The 17,897-nt window shown below is 49.9% G+C and overlaps 1 protein-coding gene across 1 annotated transcript in view; it reads left to right on the top strand.

Moving 5' to 3' along the window:
* The window catches only part of CLNK (cytokine dependent hematopoietic cell linker), a 79,168-nt gene that overhangs the window by 37,747 nt on the left and 23,524 nt on the right, over nucleotides 1-17,897 (top strand). Inside the window, exons 4-7 of the mRNA XM_037530543.1 lie at nucleotides 5,037-5,074; nucleotides 7,226-7,367; nucleotides 8,077-8,183; nucleotides 8,997-9,042. Of these exons, the coding sequence (XP_037386440.1) occupies nucleotides 5,037-5,074; nucleotides 7,226-7,367; nucleotides 8,077-8,183; nucleotides 8,997-9,042 (333 nt within the window). The remainder of the gene's footprint in view (nucleotides 1-5,036; nucleotides 5,075-7,225; nucleotides 7,368-8,076; nucleotides 8,184-8,996; nucleotides 9,043-17,897) is intronic.

Below are 17,897 nucleotides of genomic sequence, written 5' to 3'. Positions count from 1 at the left end.
GATGACGGGAGTGAGACAGGAAAAACAGAGCAGAGATAAGAGGAAGATGCAAGACCACAGGCGGGGTGTCATCAGCAAACGGATGCCAAAGGTCATCCCAGCGCCCCTGCAGCCTAGAGCCAGCGCTCGGCAGCCCCCAGAGCTGTGAGGAAAAGAGGGAAAAGCCAAATAAAGTCCAAGAGCGCACCTCAGTCAGCGGCGAGCACCAGCTCCAATCCTCCTGCAGAGGATGCTTTTATTAAGCTTCCCCCCAGGTCCTGGCAAAGGCTGCACTCTCTCAAGGTCGATGCCTCCAAATTGCTCTGGAAACTTTGGTCTCAATTAAACCCTCCTCAGCCTGTCCACCAGCGTCACCCCTTCCCACAATCTGCTTAGAGAGCTGGGGGGCCTCAGAGGATTCCATGGGGAGGGGGCCTGAAAACCAATGTGCTGGGAACCGTTGGTCACGCTCCTGCAGCCCTCGCCTCCCACCTTGCCCTTCACCGTCCTGGGGAAGAGAGAAGCTGATCTGGGGGTGTTCCATGTGTGTCTAGACACACAAGCAGGGAAAAGAGATCACATCAGAATTCCAAAAACATCGATTGAGATAAAACTGCCCAGGCCTGCCCGTCCCTGGAATCTACACCCTGCCAAAGATAGCGGGCAGCACAGCACCCACCTAAGCCCTGCTTCAGAGCCTCTGCTGTGTCTATTCGAATGGAACAGAGTGGATGCAGCTGAGGACGCACTGATGCTTTACCTAAGAGACCACCCATCGCAGCGCTGTTCATGCTGTTCCTCGACACGTCTAAGGCGTGGGCAATTTTCTAACACAGGACTAGTTGAAAATATGATGGGGCAGCTGTGAGAGGGAATTCCATGCAGCCAGCAAAAACGATGATGTTATATGTGTAGGTTATATCATGCTATTATGTGAAAAAGCAGGCAAGAAAATAGCAGGCAGGGGCCTGGGGGTTAAGTCTCAGCACTATCGCTGTCCAGGTTGTGGCCAGGTTGCTGACCCACATGGCAAAGCAGACCCCTCCTGTCTCACCTGCTGCTCCCCTCAGCAGTGTGTTTCAGTGGATCTGCCTGTTCTGCTTCCCACTCTGTCTCTGGTGAATCCTCTCACTCCCTACACTTCTGGCCTGCACCCCAGTTCTTCTTCTACACAAAAATAAATAGAAGTTAAATATATATATATATATATATGTGAAAATAAAATAGTGGGCATACAGTGTGATCCCATATATACACCCTATCATGTGTGACTTAGTTATAATCAGTTTTTTATAGTGAGTGTCTCAGCACAGGAACATTGGGATGATTTTTTTCTCTTCTTTGTATCATATATTTTTTCTGTAATACATGCATTTTTGTATGCAAAAAACAATCTATTAAAAAAATACTCCAGCCTGAAAAAGACAGACACATACTCGGACTTGGAGGCTGCCGGCACCAGCGCCTCCTGGGAGGGCGACATCCAGAGGTCGGTGACACGCGTTCCCACAAAATAACTCAGGGTGTTCCTCCTTCCACTCAACGGAGAACTAAACTGGAGACGATCCTACTTAGAATGTGGCTCCTTCTGGCTGAAATCACTGAGCACAATGAAAATCCTGATGAAGATACATAGTGTCTGTTTCAATTAAACAGACAGGAAAGTTCATTTTGTCCGGAAACACTTGTTTTGTTTTGTTTTTCAGTTTTCTAAGGTTCTGTTCTTGAAGGTTGATTTTTTGCCCACTTAAAAAGAAAAATTAATAAGGACTTTAGGACTTGAAAGAGGAAGGGCAGGTATAGCATGTGTGAGCAGGCAGTGCCCCCCACTGACCATTGCAGGAATCGCGCAGCCTGGTGATTTAGCAGCAGCCTGGATGAATTCCGTGACTGGCTTGGGATGACTTTGGGGGACAGGTTGACACCGTGATAGGTATGACGTCTGGAGGGGGTCAGCCCAAAGGCATCCATTTGGGGCCTGTTTGTTCCATTCTTGTCCCTGATCAGAGGTTCCGCTGCGTAATGGAGAGCCTCAAAGTGACCTCAAAAGCAACTTTGGTGGGAATGTTGGTTTCTGTAAAAAGATGTTTGCTCGAGGGGCATGCAGACGGGTCCCCCGCCAGGGCGCTGACTCCAGCGGCTGGACGGCCCTCTGCAGATGCAGCACCAGCCACTCCCGGGGGGGCCACGTGAAAACGGGGTCAGTCGCCGAGGGAGACCATGCCCCCTGCACGGGCTGGCGCTGGCCCCGCTCTGGGCGCTTGTCCTGGTGCCCACACTGTGGCCAGCGCCTGTGCAGGCTAACCCCGCGCCGGTTCCCCAGGGCGCCCGAGCCCTCGACGGACGGCACCGCAGTCCACAACCAGGGCCCTGTTTATCAGCTGGCTTTGCGCCCACCTGCTACTGAGAACCCAAACAGGGCCTGCTGTCCAGGGAGGGCCCATATCTGCCATGGATACACGGGGGAGGAGCGTGGCGAGGCGACGGCTGAGCCCTTGTTCATGTCACAATCCTGGGGTTGAAGGTCTTTCACTAGACATTCAGATTCACCCTTTGACCCAGTGGTTTCCATCATCTCTGGTGGCTTTGGGGGGTCCTGTCTCTGGCCAACCACTGAGACAAGAGGGAGAGCACTGAGGGTCCGGAAAGCCCGCCTGGTCCAGCAGCCACAAAGCCTGGAGGCCAAGGGCGCCAGTGTGAGCGCCGGGAGCTGCTCTCCAGCTGGGCGCCCCCAGGATGAGGGGTGGCAGCAAGCACTCAGCATTCTCCCTGCCATGCCGGGCACGCCGGGCACTTGATGGGCACAGGGCCAGGGCAGGAGAGGGCTCTTTGCTTTTCAGCTGAGCTGGGGGTCAGGGCAGTGCCCCAGGGAAGTGACCATCTGGTGGATGAAAGGACCCGGCGTGGACAGAACTTGGGCAGAAGGTTCCGGGCTGAGGACAACATTGCTGGGGTAGCAGGAGGTTGGGGTGGCCGGAGCACAGAGGTGAGGGGGACATTGGGGAGAGAGGAGAGCAGGTGCGGGGCTGAGGCCAAGCTGGGAAGCTACACTGCGTGACGTGGGCCACGAGTGGCATGACCCGATTTACAGTTTTTTATGTGTTGCTTTGTTTTCGGTGTTCGCGCCGGTTTGACTTACAGTTTTACACTATCCTTCTGACATGGCCCAAGTTCTGCGTGTGTTAACAGCACACACAGGCATTGTGGGAGACGGAGACAGAACACTGTTCTGTCCCTAAAGAGGAGCCGCGCCCGGGCTCAGCCGGCAGCCGCTGCCGCTGCTTTATGCACGTGCCCTTGAGTGTGAGAACTGAGCCTCCCGCCGCCAGTGAGGTCCCGGCACCCCGGAGCATCTGAAGGATCCATGGAGCATTTGGAAAAGAAACTGGGGAGGGAGCGGAAGCTCCAGGTGGACTCAACGCTCTCGAGGACCCAGCGGTGGCAGGAAGCATATTGGGAAGCTGGCTTCTCCGGCTGCCGCGCTGACCTCTGGCGGAGGAAGAGACCCATGGGGTGGGTGGAAGGTCGTATTCACAGGGGCACTGTCCCCAAATGGAATTATGTTGAACCCTGAATCCGACCGTGAATTAGCTGCTTTGCTAGATCATGAAGATCATAATGGATCCCCAAAAATGCTCATTTGTCCCCTCCAAGCCAGCTGGTCTTTAAGGGGTGACCTTATTAATTTGACTCAACTCACAGGAGGGTACAACTTGCTACCCTGGAAAGCCTGGGGGTTTCTAGCCAGAGATCTCAGTAGGGGTGAGGTGGGGCAGGATCAGGAAGGTGCCACTGGTGCCCAGGGTGGGCTGGCACTGGCAGCAGGCACGGGTAGGCTGCTGCGGCCCCGAGCTCATTATCTCAAAGAGGTGGCTTTGGCTGGTGAGCACTTGCTGTGCACTGGTGCTAGCAAATTCCAGAGAGTGGTCTCCACTGAGCCAAACTCCCACCCATTTGCATATCACCCCGCAAAGGACTTGGGCATGCTGACACACGCTTGCGGTGATTCATTTCATGTTTTGGTATGGCAAGAGAATTCAGGGTAAAAGGATGAAAGTTTAAGAAAATAACAAAGCCAGAGCCGACTGAGAAAAGCCCGGCCCGCGGGGGCGCTCACGCTAACTGCGCACAGTCAGAAATCTGCCCGGAGATCTCCAGCCGCCAAAGGAGGGAAAGATGATGTCGTAGGGGACTGGTGTTTTCTAGTAAATCAGATTGTTAAGAAGCACACAGCTCTGGTCCTGAAATCTGCTAGAAAGTTCTCATGTGTGCTAATAAAGAGATAATGATAAGGAAAAAATTTTGCCTGTGATGTTCTTCCGTGTAGACTGAGAATGCCACTGACATAATTTAGGAAAATTAAAGCCACGAAGAAGCAATACACCTGCAGGTCCTCTGAGCGGCCCTTTCGTGGTTTTGCATAACAGAAGGTAAATTTAAAATGTAGATTCAGAATGTACCTGGTGACTGTCAGACAATTTTAAGACACAGTCCTGGTGAGGATGCTGAGTGCTGAGAAACCTCGAGTGGACAATGTTCACTCACCACATACCTACCGGAAGGTACGTGGTCGGTGCGAGCCCCTGGACGTGGGTAGTTGACTGGCAGGGGCGAGTTGAGTGGATGTGGCTAACCCTGCCTGAAAACACTTAGTCTTTTAAGGAGACAGATGAGTGGACAGGTCATTGCAAATGGAGGTGTGTGTCGTGGGGAGGAGAACCAGGAGACCGCCCTCCCCGCCGGCTGCGATGTGAGTCTCAACTTCGGGTGATGCTGATGTTGGAGGTGTTCTACGCTGGCTGCTCTTGGGGGGAGCACGTTAACCTGCCAGAGAGAGAGCAAAGCTGCTCAGCGCGGATCCCACTGCCTCCCCTTCTGTTCCAATGGCCCCGTTTTGCAAGAGCCGTCGCTAGAAGGAGGAACTGGAAATAGACACTTGGCTTTGAGCAATTGCAGTCAAGACAAATTAGTCGCAAGGAGCACCAGGTTTGTAGAGAGAAACAAGGGCCCAGTCTTCTCGGCATTTTGCAATAACGTTTGGCCTGTTTTTGTTGCAGGTCAGTACCAGGCTATTAAGGAGCCTCTTCTGGATTGCGTAAGTCAGTCACCCCCTTTACTTATTTTTTGGTCTTTGATTTTTAACAAAGTAAGTGGTTTTTTTTCAAGGACCTGTTGAATTAAAGGAAAACAAACTTTCGGATGACACAATTTCCTGGAAGGAAACTGCATTTCTTGGTTATAAAACTGTATTCCAATTCTTCAGCTGTAAAATGGAGACAAAAATTAATTTTCCCAGGCCCTGTGAAGACTGAATAAGGTGAAAATATCAGTGCATGGTGCTGGCAAGCGTGTGACAAGAAAAACACCTCCTAACACTCATGGTGAAATGTTAATTGATACAAACTTTCTGAAAAGCAATTTCATGATATTAACTAACTATATTAACATTAACTAGAAAAATGTCCATTTTCCGTGACCCAATAATTCTATGGTTGGGAACTTAAGAAGCTAACCTAAAATTTGGATTAATATTTAAACACACTCATTTATATTTTATAACATTATATTTTAAATGGCAACACACTGGAATCATGCTAAATATTCAATAGCAGAAAAATAGTTGAACATATTATGATATAATCCTATTATGAAGTCATTAGTAATATTTACCAAAACTTTTGATGATTAAAATGTATAACATGAACTCAAGTATCTAATATTATAAATAATTTTACTGTTAAATGTATATATAATCTAAATAGTTTTAACTAACATATCTGTAGATGATGGGTGGATAGCTGGATAGACATGGGGGATGGATGGATGATAGATAAATAGGTGGGTGGATGGATGGATGGGTGGATGGACAGATAGACAAATAGAATCTATCATTGGTTCCTCACTGTTTGAAAGACTTAAGAGTCTAATTATTTTGCACTCCATGGATATATCTCAAAGGCAGTATACTAGGTAAATAATTCAGGCAAATAAAGGCAAACACTAATTCTCACTAATAGGTTGGATCTGAAAAATACAAAACCTCATAGAAGAGCTCAGATGTGTGGTTAACATGCGTGGCTGGCAGAGGTGGGTGCTGAGAGAGGGAGCTGCAGGAAGGCAGACAGGCATGAGCTCGCCGTGGTAAAGACAAGCCACCATCGGTGTGGAGCGCCCATGAGACTCGTTGGCGCTGCTGCGTGATGAGCTGGGGGTGGCCGAGGGTGGATGCAGGGGGTTCTCATAACAAGGGGACACGATCTGTCTTTTCCCTTTTCTCTTTGTGGTATCTGATGAGGTGAAGGGTGTTGGCTGGACCTATTGCGGGCATCATCTCACAACACAGTGCTGAAGCGCGGTGCTGTGCTCCCGGGACTCCAGAGCATGTTGGTGATTTCTCCACAGAACAGGGGGAGGAATCTAAGCAAGCCCTGTGTGCTCCCGGCAGGACACGCAATCAATCGATCAGTCAGTCAGTCAATCAATCACACCATCTTCTCTTAATGTTGAGCTTTTTGGCAGAGAATACTGGGTTTTAGTTAAGAACCCCGGAGACTGACAGCACAGAGATAATAGATCAGTTCACAGATCAACAGGCGTAAGTCATTATACTTAACACCGTCTTTTCTGGAAAGAAATAAACCAAGACATTTCTATTAGGTGCTGGGGCTGGTCTGTTCAATCTGCGGGGGCTGGTCCAGGTTCTCTCGGGCCCGGGGGGAGGCCAGTCCTCCCAGCACCCCTGTTTCCCTGCCCCGCGTGTGCTATCACAGCGACGGAGAGCCGTGGGCTCTGGCCCCAACCCCAGTCCTTCCAGCGGGTCTGAGACTCTCCCAACGAGGCTGAGGGGGTCTGGCGGCTGCCAGGACAGTATGTAAATGGTGTTTAAGACATGTCAGGCCGCCAGAGTCACTCTAACCGATTTTGTAGAGCTCGTGCAATGGCCCTGGGCCGGGCCTGGCCATCCAGGACAACCTCCCTGTCTTCACGACAGCCGAGTAGCATTTGTCACTGCATCCTCCATCTCCCCTCACGGCGGTGCCCAAATCATCCTTTGATTGACCAGGCTGGGATGAGAATAGTGGGGGCTTCTTTAGAATCCTGCCTGCCACGTGGATGGAACTGCCCCAGCCACCGAGCTCTTCAATGGTTAACCCTGCAGCGGGAGTACGAGTCGCACCTCCCCTGCCCTGCGGGGCCTCTGTCCGCTTCTCCGGCCCCGGGACTCACTGCACTTCCCTCCTGTTAGGAAAGGAACTTTGCTGCTGCCCCAGATGGAGCAAAAAGCTACAGTGATGACGACTACGAGGACCCCAAACTCCTCAGAGCAGAGAGGTGGCGAGCCGTGAGGCTCTTCCCTGCCAGGCCCGCCAAGGAACCGGAATACGCAGGTACGGCTGGGGTCACCTGGAATCCAGAATGCCGTCCACGCGGCCACACGCCTGGTCATCAAAGTGCGAGGGTTCTGGACTCAACCAGGTTAAAAATCCCATCTCCTGGCTTTCTGCTGGTGTGACTGGGGCAATCCTGGTTTTCTCGCCCTGTGAAGAGAGACACGCGCCTGGGGGCCTGCAGTCAGCTCTGGGGCCCTGGGCTATTGCAGCACCTGCTCTTCTGGAGCCTTGGGACCCGCCAGTGAGCCCGGCAGAGCAAGGACAGGCAGGGTGGGGCTGCAGGTGAGCCCGGCAGAGAGAGGACAGGCAGGGGTGGGCTGCAGGGACAGTTGAAGACAGCGGGCACAGAGGGGGAGCAGAGTGACGGGGGAGCCGGGAAAGACAGGGGAGCCAGCAGCTCGGTGACTCATCTTGCAGCTGACCCCACAGGCCGGGAGGGGTCTCCGAAGCTTTCCAAGGGAGGACATAGCCGAGTGCGGGATGAGGTGGCTGAGCCGACGAAGGATGTTCAAGCCCAGACTCTGGCAGCAAGGCGTGTGTGGACCAAGGGGTGACTCCTGTCCTCCAGGCTCGCCTGTGAGCAGGAGAAGCGCTGCCTCGGCTCCGTTGTGACGATGCAATGAGTCTGTGGACACACAAATATTTTATCAATTGTGACGTGATGAGTCTGCCTTGGAGGTGACTTTAAACATCTCTCTTTTCACAGATACTCGCTGTTTCAGGGGGGTGACGGACAGGTCCCTTCCCCGTGACGGCACGACCTCTATCCCCATGGAGAGACAGGCCTGGATCAGTCAGATGAGGCTGGAAGATGTGAGTAAACACTTGACTGTGTGAACCAAACGCGCGAGGCCCCTGCCGGCCCCCAGCAGCCTCCCGTCTCCGCTGGACACGTGTCCTCGGTCATGAGCAGGTCAAGTCCAGTGAGGTGGGGGTGGACTCCATGGCTGGCGGGGTCTCAGTCAATGGAATAAGCACCCAGAAGAATGAATGCTTTGGGGACTTGCTGGGAGCCCAACGACAGGCAGAGGCTTCTCGTCCTCTACCCAAGCGCTTCGTCCATCTTTGGAGCAGACTCAAACGCAAACCTTTGATACTATAGTCTGGCCTAAACTCTAAATTCTGAGCTCGACGTGGCCACCCGCTGGCTGGGGGGTGCTAAGGAGACTGAGCAACCTCCCTGAGCCTCTTTGGAGACTCGGTTACAAAACAAAAGCAAAAATCCCCACCACACCCACTCGAAAGGGCTGCTTGGAGATCGCAAAGTTCACCTGATGAAAATGTTTTCTAAATGCAAAGGCTCCAAACACATTATAGAATTTTAGTTCAAAGAAAATTGTGCTAATGTTCCATTTTCTCAATGCAGAAATGCATGAGATACACATGAGCCGCCCCAGGGCTACAGGATGAGCAGCCCCAACATGCTGGCGCATATCCTGTTGGTATTTGCTCAGCAAGGGGCCCCCAGCCTCGTTCACGCCTGCCTCTCCTTTCTTCAAACGTTAGTGTCCCATGATCTCTGTAGCTCCATCACACCCTCCTGCGGAACCCAGCCTCAAGGCGTGGCGAGACATCTAGGGGCCATGGTCACGGCCAGGAGCTAACGCCATGTGCTGTCTCCTGCAGGTGGACAAGCCCAATTCCCAGGACCTCAGGAGCCACCACGTCAAAGGTAAAGCCGACTCACAACATTTGAAATATCAGTTTATTCCTCTGCTACCTGGATGCTCATGTGCTTCTATGTGGTCATGGATTTTCTTAAACAAGGTGGCCTATTGAATTATCCTTTATGAAATAATTTTAGAAAGCAGCTCACACATCTTATGCCTTTTTAATCACCTTACCTTATTGATGAGAACATTGATCGTGAAAACTCATATTGGGTGTCGGGCCGTTTCAGAAAGGAATTGTTTCAAAACGTATGGATTGCATAAAATATATGGCTGTGTTGTTTCTCAAAGTGTACCCTAGTAAAATCACAATAAGGTAGAAATCCAATTTTAAAATGTTGATTAATTAATATAAAAACAGATTTTAAAGCTTTAGGCAAAGCAACTCAATTTGAGTTGAAGATACAGGGAGGAGGCTGAGAGGAAATAATCAATTTCAGAAGAGCTGGGAGCACAAATTGAGGACAGCCCGAGAAATTTAATTGGGCCGCATCCACCGCGGCCTCTTTTCTTTCTTCCAACGTCCCTTCGGAAGAAAGGACAATCCTCGATTTATGTTTCCCATTAACTGAGGCCTGTCAGCTTGACGGGGCAGCGTTGCGTGTCTGGGGCTGTGGTCTGAGGTCTAGTACTAATTGTCATTCGATGGGAAAGCGTCGCGGTTAGGGTCCTGCCGGGCACAGCTAGGACACCCACATCGGGATCGTTTAAGGAAGGTTATTTACAAGTGAGCAATTCACTTAGGGGTGTGTGTGTGCTGGGAAGGAACAGGGGATGGCATGGGGAGAGGGGTACATGGGTGGCACGCCACCACCCTAGACCCAAAGCAAAGGGGGCTGGAGGCTCCAGGTCCTTAGTTTGATCCATTTGCTAGAACGACCCACAGAGAAGCTCTTCACACTAGCGACGCCGCCTTATTAGAAAGGGACAGAGCTCAGGAGCAGCCAGAAGCAAGGTGGTGGGGGGGAAGCTGGGAGCTCCCCTGCGCTGTCCAGATGAACCCCTCTCCCCGAATCGCCCCCTGTTCATCAACCAGAAACCCTCTGACCCATTTTGGGGAGTCACAGGGGCTTCAATACATAGGCTTGGTTAATTGTATTGGCCCTCAGTGTGGGGACTTATTCTCAAGTCCCTCTTCTGTGGTCGGGGGGCAGGACTTAGAGTTCTAACCTCACACCACCTGGGTGTCTCCACTGGCACCCAGCCCCCAGGCTTAGGCGTGGCCACAGGTGCCCCATGATCATAACAACATACCTTTACAGCTGTCACTGCTTAGGAGATCCCCAGGGTAGGAGCTCTGTGCCAGGAACAGGGGCAAAGATGAAATACGCTATTATAAATCACAATATCATAATTATCCATCCTAGAGTCATCTACATTTTGCCTCAGCTCACAAAGATATTGGCGTAATTAACAAAAAAAAGTCCCATCATAACAGAAGGAAAAGAAATCGTAGGGAAAGATCTCTACAGACTATGTGACTAAGAGGTAAAATTCAGGTCCTCTGCATGTGACACCACATTCTATTACAATTTAACTGTTCTCTCTGAGCTTCCTGGTAGTCTAAGCAAAAAGGGGCTCATGCTTCTTTATGTGATATTAATTGTCTATAACAAAAAGCAAGCCAGTTTCACAGAGAAAGCAACAAAGGACATAGATATCAGAGTTGAGTTGGTGCTGTCGATTTTAATGGGGCTATTGGCTGATTTGGGGTACAAAAAAAGAGCTTTTTTTAAAATAAGCTCATAACTATAGTGAGGTCCTCAGTGAAAGCAAATCTCACAGCTGTGGATGCTTGTAATGAATGGGGTGAGGTGGTGTGAGAATCTCCTTCAATAAGAGTCCTTTTCTCCCTTAATTGATGGTTCTCCCTTACCACTCAGAGCTCTAAGGTGCTCTACAGAGAAGAAAGCTGCAAGGGGGAGATTAATATGAATGCCCCCATTTTTAGGATCAGGCATCTTTCTGGAAAATGCTTGAATGATTTATGTGTTTATTATAAAATTCTGTACTTTTGATGCAAACATTCTCAGATAATTTATTCATTCTCACAAAATGTCATAGAAAAACATATCGGGTGATTCAGTAATGGCAGAATTTTATGGTGATATTTTTCATCAAGTTGAGCAGTTATAGATTTATGTTAATGTATATTTCCTGTCATTTTTCTTGCAATAATATTCTGACATTATCTGGAAAACATCAGATTTCAAGAACTTTTCTCCCGCAAAGTTTCACTTCTTTCCATTCCTAAAAAATGAGTAAAAGTTTGGAGGAAAAAAGTTAGATCGCTTAAGCTGCTTGACCTGAGCGTCAGCATTAACCACAGATCTGGAAGAAACTGGCTTCTTTTTAGATGAGGATAGATGGAACGTTCAAATATAGTGTGCTTAGCTTTTTAGTGTCAAGAATAAAAGAAGCTAAGATGATTTTCCTTCTACCTTAGATGTGAACCAAGCACAGACTCTAAGCCAGTTTCCTTTGAGGTGACAGGCATGCCATATTCTAGGATGAACTTATAAAGAAATACAATAAGCCATCCAGGAAAAGAAAGAAAATTATGCACGGGAGGCTGAGCAGGTCTAACCAGAAACACGAGCTTCGTTGAAAGAGGCAAAGTGGAATTCCTTTTTGTCTTTCTTTCCAAAAGACCTTTCTGCTGGTTTGCTTTTATGTGAATTTAGATGCCAAAGAAATTAGAGTCAGAGCTGAGATTAGAGCTAATCTGGTTGACCTCTTTTATGCAAGGAAGCCGAGCAAGAGGCATGGCTTGCTGGGGCCATCCAGCTGGTAATCAGAGCCAAACTCGGAGTTCAGTGTTTCGCCCGCTCTGGCACTTTTCTGGGCTTTACTGTTTTTGCTTCTGTCTAAACCATTCCACCAGCTTCCCTTCCTGCTCCTAAATCCCTCAGCCGCTCATCCCAACTGCGAGCTTTAGTGCTTAGGAGTGAAACGGTGGCCAACACTGCCCCCTGGCTGCCTGACACGGCAACGCAAAAATGGGGTCATCAGCATCTTCTCGCCCAGCACCCCAGGTTATTCTCCTGCCGTGTTAGGTTTAAATTTATTTCAGCCACAACCCATCTGTGGCGTAAATGACTTAATCGGGCTTCCCACTAGCCTCTGAGGCTATCACCTGCGGCCTCAGTAGTATTAATGCGGGAGGGAGATGCTGGACACCTGCTTGTGGGTGTGGGCGCCTGTGAGTGGGCACACCCGGGCCTAGCGGCAGGGCCATAAGGACGGCATCACTCAGAGACAGACGAGGGCTACGTGAGGACCAGCCAGGTGATGACAGAGGCGACCACCCTTCAACACTAGCGAGAGAACCCCAGAGACAGCACAGAGATTTGTGGAGGGCTGGGAGGCTCAGTTGCCTGCCTGCTTCCCAGCCCACCTTTGCCTCCCCATATGCCAGCCTCCCTGCCTGGCTACCTGGGCGCCTGGGTCCTGAGAGCATCAAAGCCTGAAAAATCAACCAAGGGCTCCGGGCGCTCCTTATCCATCTGCCTGAGTAGATAGTGGCCCCGCCCTGTGCCTGCTGGCACTGCGTCACCCCAAAGAAAGAGACATTGACCCAATGTTCAGGTCATAGGTCAGGCTGCAACCTTCACTTCCGTCCCTCACCGGTGGGACCACAAATTTGTTGTCTGACACCCCCACACTGGGAAAGACAAAGACCCGGGGTAAAGGAAGGGCCTTGTAACTGCTGGTGCAGCAGACACTGTCCACAGACGAGTATAAAGGAGCCACAGATAGAAAAAGGAGCCACAGGAAGTTCCGCTGCTCAGATCCCGCCCGACCACAGTGAGCTCGGTTGAGATTCTGGTGCCTGAGGGGTCGAGGAGTGGGGTCCCACCCAGCAGACTTCAGCCCTGAGGGCCCCATGGGTCCTGTAAGTTCTAAGCAACCTTCCAATCTAGAAGATGGAGAGAAGGGAGTGGCCCCTGAGGGGCTGGGCCCCCAGAGCTGGGCGCCTGGCACGTGGGGACACTCTGGACTCTGTCCTCCCTTCACCACCCCCGTCCTTCTGTCCCTCAGCTCTCTCTCTCTGGGTGAAACCCCCTCATGCTCTCTACAGTTTGGTGCTTCACCTACCAAACAGCTCTTGTAGATGGACTCCTCCATCACGGAGACCACAGCTTATTCAACATGGTCTTCCCTGCAGCAAACTCCCAGCCCCATGGCGGGCACCTAGTAGGTGTCTGCCAAGTGCACTCTACGCTGTAACCCATCCTCATGGCACATTAGATCAGCACCGCCAGGCTGGGCCACCTAGGGGCAGGCTGGGCCTCGGCACTCCCAAGGAGGCGGGTCTACGGAGGCCCAAGTCAGAAGCCTGGGCTGCTTCTGGCCTCGTGGCTGTCTCTGTTCCTAAACTTAGGCAAATTCTATTCCCTACCCCGGCCTTCAGATCCCATCTGTAGAATTGCTTTAGCATCTAAATTTGTCTAAGAGCAAGCTAGCAGGAAAGTCTTCTGAGGGCATCCCATAGAATTCCGCTTTGCTTCTCTCAACCGAGCTCGTGCTTCTGGCTTCTGGCGCTCAGGGACCTGTGCGTGATTCTCTTTTCTTGGGATGTCCCCAGCATTTTGTGAGTCTGTGGACAGGCTTCCTGCATACAAATCCAGTCACTCCCAGCCCAGCACACCTCGTGGCCTCTTCTTTGCTTGGACCTACCTGCTTGTCCACCCTCCCTCCACTGCCAGAGACAGCTGGGCCACAGGAAAGCCATCCCCCAGGCTTGCCTGGGAAAGATGCCTCCTCTTCGCCTCCCTCATCTCTCACGACCCCACGCACACAGCTACTGAACCCAACGCTCAAATGCCAGTGATAGAAAAATCACACTTTCTGACCTCATTTGAGAAGCTCTTAAAGCAGACAATCCCTGCCATCATCTTGGCTTGGCTGGACTTAATCCACTCCCACTCCCAAGAATGGTTTCGGCAATTTATCGCTGGAATTAATTCCTGAAGGTTTCCACAAACTTGGGCAGATTTCTCAAACAGTCCTTGTCAAATATGCATCAGCCTCTTCGATCCTAAGCTGCTTCTTTGGGCTTCTCTATAATTAACCATCAGGACTGGGGAGCCTAATGGTTCACTTTCATCTCCTATAAAACTCTTAGACATAATAAATACGTAATTGAGGCCAAATTTTACCCAGTCAGTCCAGAATCCATTTCCCTAATTATAGAGCATTAGACTGATGTTCTCTCCCTGACACTGTTGATTTTTTATAATCAGACTTTATAGATAAAGGCCATTATATACATTTAGCACAAATTGAATGGTGGTTGGCAGAAAAACAAGTATTACTTGACTCAATCCTAACTATCCAGGAGCTGCAGACCATTGTGGGCATTTCACACCAAAGAAACAGAAGCCCAGGGCATTCCAAGGTGTCAGCTGGTGATGGGGGTGGGACTAGAACCCAACTTGAATGATTTCAAAAGACCCAGGGTGGGATTTTTCCTACTGTCATTGTCCCTTCTGTCAAGAAACAGATTCTTGGATCCTACATGTCTTCTTCTAGCCTTCTAAGTCACAGATGAACGTACCAACGCTAAAGAGGCCAAAGTGTGTGCTAAGTCACTCAGCTCATTAGAGCATTAAATGCTCTGCATCCTGCATCATCAGGGAAACGCTAATGAAAAGCACGATGAGCTACCCCCACACACCTGTTAGAACAACCAAAATGCAAAGCACTGGCAACACCAGATGCCGATGAAGAACAGCACCTCTGCTTATTGTGGGAGGGATCCAGAATGGCACAGCCACTTAGAAAGACAGCTTGGCAATTTCTTACAAACCAAACATGCTCTTCCCCTCTGATCCAGCAGCTGTGCTCACTCCTTGGTGTTTACCGAGAGGATTGGAAACTTATATCTATCCCAAAAAGGAAGTTGTGCGCTGATGTGCCAAAACTTGGAAGATGCCATTCAGTAGGTGAATGGATGGATAAACAGACTGTGGTACATCCAGGCAATGGAATATTATTCAGCACTAAAAAGAGATGTAACATCAAGCCATGAAAAGAGATGGAGGAATCTTCAAGGTCTATGGAGCCAATTACTCTGAAAAAAGACTTCATACTTCATGATTTCAACGAAAAGAAAAACAAGTATTACTTGACTCAATCCTAACTGTCCAAGGAGCTGCATCTCATTGTGGGCATTTCACACTATGGAAACGGAAGCCCAGTGGTTGCCAATAAAAATAAAAATGTCAGTGGTTGTCAAGATTATGGGCTGGGGAAGAGATGAATAGGCAGAGCAGGGAAAAGATTCTGTATGAGATTAGAGTGATGGATAAATGTCATTATACATTTGTCCAGATCCATAGGCTGTACAGCACCAAAGTGAACCCTAAAGCAAACTGTACACTTTGGGTGATTATGATGTGCAATGTAGGTTCATCTTTTGGTTTATTACTCTGGTGAGTGATGTTGATCATGGGGCTACGATGCAGGTGTGGGTTCAGGAAATTAACCAAACTGTCTGCACCTTCCCCTCAATGCTGTGATAAACCTAAAAATGCAAATTAAAACCACAATGAGAGAACACCACATACCTATCAAAATTACCAAAATCCAGGGCACTGACAACACCAAATGCTGGCAAAGATGTGAAGCAACAGGAACTGTCATTCATTGCTGGTGTCTTCAAAAAATGTTTTATTATTTTTACAAATTATGTTCATGTTTCACTGCAAAAAAAAAAGTCTGAATATGCATTTATATAAGGTTATTATAAACTTACTGATAAACAGATGGGTAGCAGACAACTTTCAAACCATAGTCAGTGTTCTTTATCAATGATTCCCAGAGCCAGTTGATTTTCACACAATGTTTATGTTGATTTTTGCTAAACTCTTATCTCCGTGGCCAGTTAAGATTAAATGACAGGAACAGCCTCTGAGCTGAGACAGATAGTAGTTTCCAAATACTGGGGTGTGTTTCCTACATTTTCCTCTTTCACAAGCTTACACAGAATGCTTTTACTTAATGTGCTTTATTAACATCGTCTTTTTAACTTTAAGTTCACACAAGCAGCAAAAGAGTCAATCAAAACCACTGGTAGCTCAGCCGGTTTCCTTGGTATAAATACTCCAGATTTCAAGCTGCCAACTTGATCGTTCAACATGCACTTGGAAAGAGACACCATCTCATAATATTTCCACCAGAGATACGACAGGAGTAAAGAACTTCAAGAGCACAGATAACACGCGGTGGGATAATTAGGAGTCATGTGTTGGAGCAACTGAGACCTTCTTTTTTGACATAAGTGCACATTTATGTCTTTTTTTTTTTTAATGGCTGTGTTGAACTGCACTAGTGAGTTTCTGGAAATGTAAGCACCGGCTCTTGGAAAGCAGCTCAGCACACCGCTCGCCTGCACAAGGCGACAGGTCTGGAGACCCTTTCTGCTTGTGAAATGACAGCCCCTTCGTGCCTCAGGCTAGCAGCCGCAGAGGTGGCGCCACACCCCATCAGGTCCCTCTGCCACCCTGAGCCCTTTCACTGCTCTGCCTCCCAAGAAGCAATAGATGTTGCCACTGAAGTCAAAGTTGGGTGAGCCTGAGGAGCCAGTAAGGACAGGCAGGGGAGGCGCTGGTCACACCTGCGGCCGCCAGGTGGCGAGCGCGCCCATGCGGGGGGCGGGGGGGTGGGGGGGAAGCCTAGTTGGATTTCAGGATGGAGCCAGGCCTGGTCCCCTGAGGGGTGGGTGGGGAACCCTCCAGGCATTTGGGAATGTGTGCGCCCTTGGTCAGGAAGGCAAACTGCCGTTTTCCCCGGTTTCGTTCCACAGTAAAGCAGTAATCGTAGGGGCCTCCCCGATGGCGCAGGCAGTTGAGCGCAGCACTGTGAAGCTGTCCGCAGCCTCTGCAGCGCGGGTTCGATTCCCAGCCGACCAAGGAGATACCCTCAGGGCGCGGCAGACCTCTCCTGTCTCGTCCACTGCTCCCCTCAGCAGTGTGTTTCAGTCCGTCTGCCTGTTCTATTCCCCGCTCTGTCTCTGGTGAATCCTCTCACCCCCCGTATCGCTGGCTGGTACCCCAGTTCTTGTATGCATCAATAAATAAATCTTTAAAAAAAAAAAAAAAAAAAGCAGTAACCGTAAAAAGCCACGAGCAGGACCAGAGCCGGCTAGAGTATTCCACACGGGATCTCACGCAGAGTATGAGCAACCCTTAATTATTTTGCCAGTTGAGAAAAGTCACCCCTTCATTTTATTTCTATCATAAATATTTAATAGGCACCTGCTAGTCTCCCCCAGTAGGAAACATCAGTGCCAGGATTCAAACTCAAGAAACTCAGCTTCAAATCTTATCTTCTTCCATTATTCCAGACACCTGGGTTGTCTTACTTTATTAAACCTGGCTCCCTCCGCCCTTAAAAACAAAACACCGGTTGAATTTTATCTGAATTCTGATCAAAGCTGCATGATTTGACAAGTCAGGTTGTTTTCTCTCTCACGGGGGAGATCCCTGCCTCTCACATCCCCCATAGCGAAGCAACCAGTAGGAAAAGACCAGAAGATGCACCAGGGTGAGGCCAAGTTCTTATCAAAACTCAAAACAGAAGCACAAGGCCCTGGAGGGGCCAACCCCAAGGCTGCTGCCCCCCGTGCCCGCTGACCCCCAGTGCCCTCTGACCCGCCATGCCTGCTGACCCCCAGTGCAGCCTCTCCCCGGTGCCCACTGACCTCCAGTGCCTGCTGATCCCCCTGGCCCCCAGTGCCACCTGCCCCCCGGGGCCTGCTGCCCCTCTGAGCTCCAGTAGCAGCCCGGGATTGTCGGGTTGAACTGTGGAGATGAAACCGCCTCCGCATCAGCAAAGTCCTTTCCAGGCCTCT

Source organism: Talpa occidentalis, unplaced genomic scaffold (assembly GCF_014898055.3).
Source record: "Talpa occidentalis isolate TD23 unplaced genomic scaffold, MPIMG_talOcc4v2.1 talOcc4.6, whole genome shotgun sequence".
NCBI lineage: Eukaryota > Metazoa > Chordata > Mammalia > Eulipotyphla > Talpidae > Talpa > Talpa occidentalis.
The sequence above is the reverse complement of the archived record's forward strand: the minus strand, read 5'-3'. Positions and strand labels throughout refer to the sequence as shown.